Source organism: Tetrahymena thermophila (genome assembly GCF_000189635.1).
Source record: "Tetrahymena thermophila SB210 genomic scaffold scf_8254612, whole genome shotgun sequence".
NCBI classification, from domain to species: domain Eukaryota; phylum Ciliophora; class Oligohymenophorea; order Hymenostomatida; family Tetrahymenidae; genus Tetrahymena; species Tetrahymena thermophila.
Window position 1 is genome coordinate 1 of NW_002476382.1, and position 8,566 is coordinate 8,566.

An 8,566-nucleotide genomic window follows, 5' to 3' on the forward strand; every position below is an offset into this window, starting at 1 on the left:
TGCTTTCGCCCCATCTGGGCCTATATTGTTTGATCTAATTAAAATTTACAAAAATACTTAAATAAATAAATATTCTTTTATTTTTTGATTTTTTTAATTATTTATTTAAACTATAAATTGAGAAAATGTGTAAAAAATTACTCAAGACCAAGGGTTAAAGTGGAGAGAGTAGGACATTTAGCTATTTCGGAAGCTACTGCTTTCGCCCCATCTGGGCCTATATTGTTTGATCTAATTAAAATTTACAAAAATACTTAAATAAATAAATATTCTTTTATTTTTTGATTTTTTTAATTATTTATTTAAACTATAAATTGAGAAAATGTGTAAAAAATTACTCAAGACCAAGGGTTAAAGTGGAGAGAGTAGGACATTTAGCTATTTCGGAAGCTACTGCTTTCGCCCCATCTGGGCCTATATTGTTTGATCTAATTAAAATTTACAAAAATACTTAAATAAATAAATATTCTTTTATTTTTTGATTTTTTTAATTATTTATTTAAACTATAAATTGAGAAAATGTGTAAAAAATTACTAGAGGTAGAGGCTTAAAGTGGAGAGAGTAGGACATTTAGCTATTTCGGAAGCTACTGCTTTCGCCCCATCTGGGCCTATATTGTTATCACTAATTAAAATTTACAAAAATACTTAAATAAATAAATAAATATTCTTTTATTTTTTGATTTTTTTAATTATTTATTTAAACTATAAATTGAGAAAATGTGTAAAAAATTACTATAGGCAGAGGCTTAAAGTGGAGAGAGTAGGACATTTAGCTATTTCGGAAGCTACTGCTTTCGCCCCATCTGGGCCTATATTGTTTGATCTAATTAAAATTTACAAAAATACTTAAATAAATAAATATTCTTTTATTTTTTGATTTTTTTAATTATTTATTTAAACTATAAATTGAGAAAATGTGTAAAAAATTACTATAGACCAAGGCTTAAAGTGGAGAGAGTAGGACATTTAGCTATTTCGGAAGCTACTGCTTTCGCCCCATCTGGGCCTATATTGTTTGATCTAATTAAAATTTACAAAAATACTTAAATAAATAAATATTCTTTTATTTTTTGATTTTTTTAATTATTTATTTAAACTATAAATTGAGAAAATGTGTAAAAAATTACTAGAGGTAGAGGCTTAAAGTGGAGAGAGTAGGACATTTAGCTATTTCGGAAGCTACTGCTTTCGCCCCATCTGGGCCTATATTGTTATCACTAATTAAAATTTACAAAAATACTTAAATAAATAAATAAATATTCTTTTATTTTTTGATTTTTTTAATTATTTATTTAAACTATAAATTGAGAAAATGTGTAAAAAATTACTATAGACCAAGGCTTAAAGTGGAGAGAGTAGGACATTTAGCTATTTCGGAAGCTACTGCTTTCGCCCCATCTGGGCCTATATTGTTATCACTAATTAAAATTTACAAAAATACTTAAATAAATAAATATTCTTTTATTTTTTGATTTTTTTAATTATTTATTTAAACTATAAATTGAGAAAATGTGTAAAAAATTACTCAAGACCAAGGGTTAAAGTGGAGAGAGTAGGACATTTAGCTATTTCGGAAGCTACTGCTTTCGCCCCATCTGGGCCTATATTGTTTGATCTAATTAAAATTTACAAAAATACTTAAATAAATAAATATTCTTTTATTTTTTGATTTTTTTAATTATTTATTTAAACTATAAATTGAGAAAATGTGTAAAAAATTACTGAAGATCAAGGGTTAAAGTGGAGAGAGTAGGACATTTAGCTATTTCGGAAGCTACTGCTTTCGCCCCATCTGGGCCTATATTGTTTGATCTAATTAAAATTTACAAAAATACTTAAATAAATAAATATTCTTTTATTTTTTGATTTTTTTAATTATTTATTTAAACTATAAATTGAGAAAATGTGTAAATAATTACTAGAGGTAGAGGCTTAAAGTGGAGAGAGTAGGACATTTAGCTATTTCGGAAGCTACTGCTTTCGCCCCATCTGGGCCTATATTGTTTGATCTAATTAAAATTTAAAAAATTGATGATTCATTCTAAGTTTTGAAATGAAAAAATATTTTAATTAAAAATAAAATTACAATACAAAAGAAGCTATCTTGCAATATACGAAATGAGAGGGAATCTGTTTTTAGGTAAAAATAAAATAAATAAAATAAAACCATAATTTCTCTTAAAAAACTTATTTGCTAATTATGAGAGACGAGAAAAATATAGATTTTTTTCACTCATTTTAGGAAATCGTTTTTCTTTCAAATATAAATAACAAGTATTGGAGAAATTATGGTAATTAAATATATTTACATTTTAAAAAAAAGTAATTTCTTTAGAATAAAATTAATATCCATAATTTTCATGAAGATCAGCCATAATAGAGTATAAATCTTTTCTTTTTTCTTGATTAAATACAACAGTATTTAGAATGATATCATAGATTTTTGTGTTTCTTTTTATCAATTCATTTGTTACAAGATGACTTGGTTCGAATGGAATTTTAAAGCCATGTAGGTAATCAAGATTTTTTTATTTAAGGTACGGTTCCAATGTTTCAAAATTGTCTATTACAGCTAAAGTAACTCCGAGTGAAAAAATTTCGCTCTATTGGATTTTATATAAATAAAATATTTAATAAAATTAATATTTTATTAATTTACCTAGAATGTATATAATAGGGTGTTAAATATCTCAGGTGATATGTATCCAAGAGTGCCACACTTTTTATTATATTTTTAATTGTTTTTTAAATTAAAAAATAATTTACTGCTCCTTTAATAGATTTGTAGTCCTTAAGAATATCATCATTAATTTAAATCAATTCATAATGCATTTTTCTTGCTTAATCAAAGTCAGCTAATTATCAAAAATTATATTTTAAAAAAATATTAAAATATAATTATAGAATTACTTAGTTTTATGATTGGAACTTAAGATTGATTGTCATCGATATAAAGGATATTCTCAAGTTTAATATCTCTATGGACAATATCATTGTAATGTAAGTAGTTAATAACATCAATTACTTAAATAGCTATTTGCATTTTCTCTTCATCGTTAAGCTAAATCTTATCTTTCTTTAATCTGTTAAAGTATTGCTTTAGGTTACCTAATAAAACAAAAATAAATTATTTATTTATTTATTTATTTATTTTTTGAATTTAAATTTATATAATTTATTTGATACCAGAACATTTTTCAATTTCATATACAACAAAGTCCTCTTTCTTTGTAACATCTAGGTAAAAGAAGCCATAGAACTTGATTACAAGAGGCATTTAGCAATCTCTGATTATTCCAATTTCTCTAACGATTTCATGTTTGGATGAAACTCTCTAGATTTTTAAAGCTGAGTGCCTTTTATATGATTTGTTGTAGACTCCAAGAATTAAGCCAGTAGCCCCAACAGAAATGAATTCGAAATTAGAATCATATTAAGTATTTTTTAAGAGTAAATCAAGTATAATTTGATATTCAAAGATTTCAAAAGGCTTTTCTTTCAACTATTTAAATTCTTAAATCAGCATTTCAAATTTTTAATCCTAAAATACATTTTTAAATTTATTATAAAATAAATAAATTATTTTAAATAATTAAATTTAATGATTACCTTGTAGATTTAAGAAATTTAAAGGAGCTCAATTTCTTATTTCTTTGATTTTTCTACTACGCTCTTCTAAATTTAAGTGAGTTATTCAGCTTTTTTCAGTAGTTATTTCTTTACAAAAAAAACAAACAAACTAATTTATGATTTATTAAATAATAAAATTTACCTTATTTAATATGGAAGAAATCTCGACATCTAAGTAGTTTTGATTCTAAACGATGAATTGAATGAGTAAATCTACTGGAGGTGTACGATTTTTAGGATCGAATTCTATACATTGCTTAACTATCCTGTAAATTTAAGATTGTCTATTTATCTAAAAGCTTGAGAAAATATTTCCTAACTAAATTTCAAACTTTTGCTAATTTGTTGTTTTTGTGAAATCGAAGGTCTGAATGTTATCTAGCTCTAATAGCACTAAACCAAGAGAAAACATATCTGACTAATTTATTAAAACAATTTTTATTTAATTTATTTTATAATTAGGAGATAAATGATTTTTGAAATAAAATTTTGTAATATTTTTTAAAATTAAAAAGTTTTTGATTAAAAAAAAGAATAAAAATTAAGTTCAATAACAATTAGAAAATTAAGTAAATAATTTACAGATTTTTTGAATACTCCTTAATCTACTTCTGGTGCACTGTAAGATTGAGTTCCTTTCTTTATTTAAAGATAAAAAATAGATAAACGAATCAAATAAAATTTTAAATACAAATTTGGAAAATGAGATTCTAGATTTGTTGTTCTATAATGCAGTTGCAAAAGCTAGGTCGCCTATAATTTTTTATAAAAATTTAAGAAAAAAGACAAGAAAATATATGCTTAAAATAATTTTTGGGTGCTTTATCTTATTATATATAAAGCAGAAATAGCAGTTAATAAGTCTTTATTTATTTATTTTAGGTGGAACCAAATCACAAAACACCTCTATAGATTCTTGCTTTTTAAGAGGATTTAAATATAAATAAAGGGAAAACTGGATACTCCAACAATTATTATCATTCTATGTTTAGTATCTTAGGATTTTAAAAGATCGATATGCTTTTAATCTATAATTTCTTATGTTTTATCAAGTGAAATATTAAAAAAGATAGGAATTTTGTCTAAATTGATTACAGTAGGACTCTTCCCTTTTTAATGCTATATGCTCTCATTTAAAATATATTTATTTTTATCTAAAATATTTATTGAAACTCATAAGATTAAGAATATATAATAATGAGTGGAATTTCAAAAACAGGAACAGCTAAAATTATAAAAACTATTTAAACTTTAATTTATTTATTTAATGAACCTTTTGTATATTTTTTTATCTTTAAACAAAAATATTTTCTTTTCATATATATTTAAATGATAATTTATCAACTAAATTAAAAATAAACTTTAAGTTATAATGATTTGACTAAAACTTTTTATAAATTGTTTTTTTATTTTAATTATACAATTTACAAATAAAAGAACTTATTAATTAATCAAATAATTTTAAAAATAAATGAATTTTTCTCATAATTTTTTAAAGATTAAATAGAATATATTTTGATTGATTTTGAGTAAAGATATAGTAATAAATACAATCTTTTTTTACTTACTTGATTAATCATTAATATAAAATTAAGATACAAAAAATTTATTTATTTTCAATAGCTTAAATCACTCAGTTTTAATAGAATTGTTACATAGATTGCATGTAATAGATCTCAGTCTTGGTCAATATGCTCTTTCGATATTAATGGCTTGAATAAAGGAATTAATGTAATAAAAGGAAAATATTGATGAATTTTCATTTAAATATAAATTATCAAACAATTAATTAATTTTAAGAATTAATAAAGAAGAAAAAAATGGATTAATAAAATTAAAATTGTTATAACCTGAAAAGTGTAAATCTATTAAATTGCTTAAGTTGCTTCTAAAAATATATTTTTTGTGAATAAAAATCAATAATAGCTTGTAGAATCTGACTTATCTCATCAGACCCATATTGATTTAAAATTACAGTATAAATTAGTTATTAAAGTTTGTATTAAATTTTCCATAAAAAATAGGGATAATATTTATAACCAATCTGAAGTTAATTTGCTTTGTACTAGTTTTAGAAAATGTGAGAAAATTTAATCTTTGGCTTTAGATCTTGGGTAATTTAAATTAACTATGAAATAAAATTAAATTAAGAAATTGCTTAATTTACTATCATATATAAATATTTTTGTAGTTATAATTTATTAATTGATTTAAAAAAATTATTTTGATAATGTATTAACAATAAATTTAATTCGGCATTTTTATTTATTTAGTTAATTTTAAACAGTTTCTCAATACATTCTATCAATAAAATCCATAAATCTATCTATTATTATTTAAATTTTTTAAATAATGTTGAATGCTATATTATCTTTTGAATACTCAATAAAAAACTTATTTTACTATTTAAAAAAAGATCAATTCAATTAAATGTTAACTAATTTGTTGCTTTATGGGAAGAATTAAGTGTCTTGAAAACCTTATAAAGTCTCAAATTTAGCTTAGGGTAAGTTTTTTTATTTGAATTTTTACACTTGCTTTAAATATTGACTAACCTTTGTAAATTATTTTAACACTAAATTTATTTAATTATAAATATAATGATTTTTTATAGCTAATATAAACTTATTAGATGTTAATTATTTTATTCTTTTTTTAATAAAATAGAACAAAAAAATTTAAAAGTGAGGAGGAATTTGTTGCATTAGGAACTGCTTTCAAGAAGCTAACAAACCTAATTTAATTAAAATTTTATCTTTAGTAAATTAAATTGAATCCTTCTGATATTTACAATATTGATTGAAAGCAATTTAACTGATTAAAAATTTATTTTTATAAATACCTTCAAACAATTTTATTCAAATACTTACTGTCAGTGCTCTTGAATAATTATGATTAAAAATTTGTTGGAATAATTAATTCATTCTCTTCTTTTAGAATGAAATTTTTCTAAAATATTTTTTTATAATTAAATTTATTTATTGTTTTTTATATTTTCTTCAAGAAAATATTCATTTTTTCAATATTATAAAAAATTCTATATAATTTGTAATAAAAGAGAAATATTCTTTAACTAATCTAAATAAAGATAATTCTTTGATAAGATAATTTTTAATCAAAATAAATATTATTTTCTCTTATTCTAAGCACAGACAGTATTTAATTTTTGAAATATATTAATAATTAAATTTTTTATATACTTAACTTTTTTAAAAATTGAAGATACTGTTAAATAGATGATACAAGAGCTATTAGTATTATTAATGGTTTATGTCATTTAGAAAAACTAAAAGAATTAGAAATAGGACTATGGTATAAAATATTCATTTTATTTAAATTAATAAATTAAGTTTTATTAAAAATTAAAATATATATTTAATTTACTTTTTATTCAATCATAAGTTGATTATTTTAATCATTCTATTCTTATAATTGTTAAATCGAAAAGGATGAATGAAATAGGGAAGGAAGGAGCTACTGCTTTAGGGCCTCAGTTAAGTTGTTTAAAAAACCTAAGCAATTTGATGTTATACTTAGGGTAGATCTATTTGAGTTTAACTTATTAAATTTTAAAAATGTTAATCTTTTTTAAAAGCTAAAAAATCTGTTTTTTGAATTGATATATGAAAAATTAAACATTCTTTTTAATCATTTTTATTAGCTGGTTACATTTTTGTTTTATAACTAAAAGTGGAAATTAAATTAAAGATTTAGGAGCTGTTGCAATTTGTTTAGGAATATCTGAATTAAAAAATCTAACAAATCTTGCATTTAGTTTATGGTAATCTATTTAATTTATTTATTACTTGATATAAAGAATTATAAAATATTTTAACAGTATTTATTTTAATATAATAAATTTATTCTGAATAATAAAATATTTAAAATTAATACTGAAATATTTTATATTTAAAGGTGCAATGAAATAGGTAATCAAGGAGCTTCTGCTTTAGGTAAAGCACTCACTAACTTTAAAAATCTAAAATGCTTAACGATCAACTTAGAGTAATTTTTTATAGCTATTACTTTATTAAAAATAAAATACCTCAATATTACATTCAAATCATAATATTAGAATATTATTTTTTTAAAGAGTTAAAAAAGTTTCAAATTTTTTTAAAAAAAAAAAGAGATAATTTGATTGGAGATGAAGGAGGAAATAATATGTTAGATGGTTTGAGCACATGTTCAGATCTCAGTAGATTATCATTTTCGTTAAAGTAATTAAATATTACTATCATATTTTAATATATAAAAATCACCTTTAAATTTTATTCTTTAATTTATAAATCTATAATCAATAACTTGCAATTATAAGAAATCTATCTAAATAAAATGCAAAATTTATCTTTTTTTCATCTTTTTATTTAATATTTATTTTTTTTTATCTTTTCTGATTTATTCTTTTAATATATAAAAGGCAAAATCGTACATCTAATTAATTTAATTTGAATGTATCTAAATGCATTAGCAGTATCAAAAAATTATCAAGCTTAGAAATAAGATTAACGTATAATTAAATTAAATATGGAGGATTTTTGAACTTATTTTATAATTTAACTATAATTTAGAGAAGATTGCAACTATTTTGAATTTAATGGTTTACTTAACTGTAATTATTTAAAAACTCTTAAGATAGAAATTGAGGAGTAGGATATATTTTTTATAATTTATTATAAAATCATAGTTTTAATATTAAAAACTATAAAATAATTAATTTATTCTTGTATTTAAAATAGAAATCCTAATGAACTCGAATAAATAGTCAAAAATGCAGCTTTAAAATTAAAAAGATTAACTTAATTAGAAATTATTAATTGATTAATTCTTACTAAATAAATAATGCCTAACTAGCTAAAAAGGCCTTAATAAATTAATTAAATAAAAAATATTTTATAAATATATTTTGTATATTGATTTATTTAGTAAATAA

The 8,566-nt window shown here is 21.1% G+C and overlaps 2 protein-coding genes across 2 annotated transcripts in view; one reads left to right on the forward strand and one right to left on the reverse strand. All coding sequences in view use genetic code 6, as the record gives it.

Annotated features, from left to right (window-relative positions):
• Positions 1-141: 141 nt before the first annotated feature.
• TTHERM_001424459 (kinase domain protein) lies at positions 142-4,045 on the reverse strand (the record flags this gene model as incomplete). Its single annotated transcript, XM_012797924.1, has 18 exons — positions 142-231; positions 339-428; positions 536-625; positions 737-826; positions 934-1,023; positions 1,131-1,220; positions 1,332-1,421; positions 1,529-1,618; positions 1,726-1,815; positions 1,923-2,012; positions 2,090-2,133; positions 2,313-2,606; positions 2,663-2,722; positions 2,770-2,858; positions 2,914-3,111; positions 3,190-3,544; positions 3,613-3,720; positions 3,776-4,045. Coding segments are annotated over 18 exons (2,318 nt in total), but the record flags the coding sequence as incomplete, so codon positions are not given.
• Positions 4,046-5,384: 1,339 nt separating this feature from the next.
• TTHERM_01424460 (hypothetical protein) overlaps positions 5,385-8,566 on the forward strand; it is a gene marked incomplete at both ends in the record, with an annotated part of 4,022 nt that continues 840 nt past the window's right edge. The window contains 13 exons of the mRNA XM_001017343.3: positions 5,385-5,492; positions 5,560-5,609; positions 5,658-5,747; positions 6,050-6,139; positions 6,301-6,393; positions 6,856-6,945; positions 7,082-7,171; positions 7,325-7,414; positions 7,549-7,638; positions 7,764-7,853; positions 8,054-8,143; positions 8,205-8,282; positions 8,560-8,566. The exon at positions 8,560-8,566 is cut by the window's right edge and continues 109 nt beyond it. Coding sequence (XP_001017343.3) covers positions 5,385-5,492; positions 5,560-5,609; positions 5,658-5,747; positions 6,050-6,139; positions 6,301-6,393; positions 6,856-6,945; positions 7,082-7,171; positions 7,325-7,414; positions 7,549-7,638; positions 7,764-7,853; positions 8,054-8,143; positions 8,205-8,282; positions 8,560-8,566 — 1,056 coding nt within the window. The remainder of the gene's footprint in view (positions 5,493-5,559; positions 5,610-5,657; positions 5,748-6,049; positions 6,140-6,300; positions 6,394-6,855; positions 6,946-7,081; positions 7,172-7,324; positions 7,415-7,548; positions 7,639-7,763; positions 7,854-8,053; positions 8,144-8,204; positions 8,283-8,559) is intronic.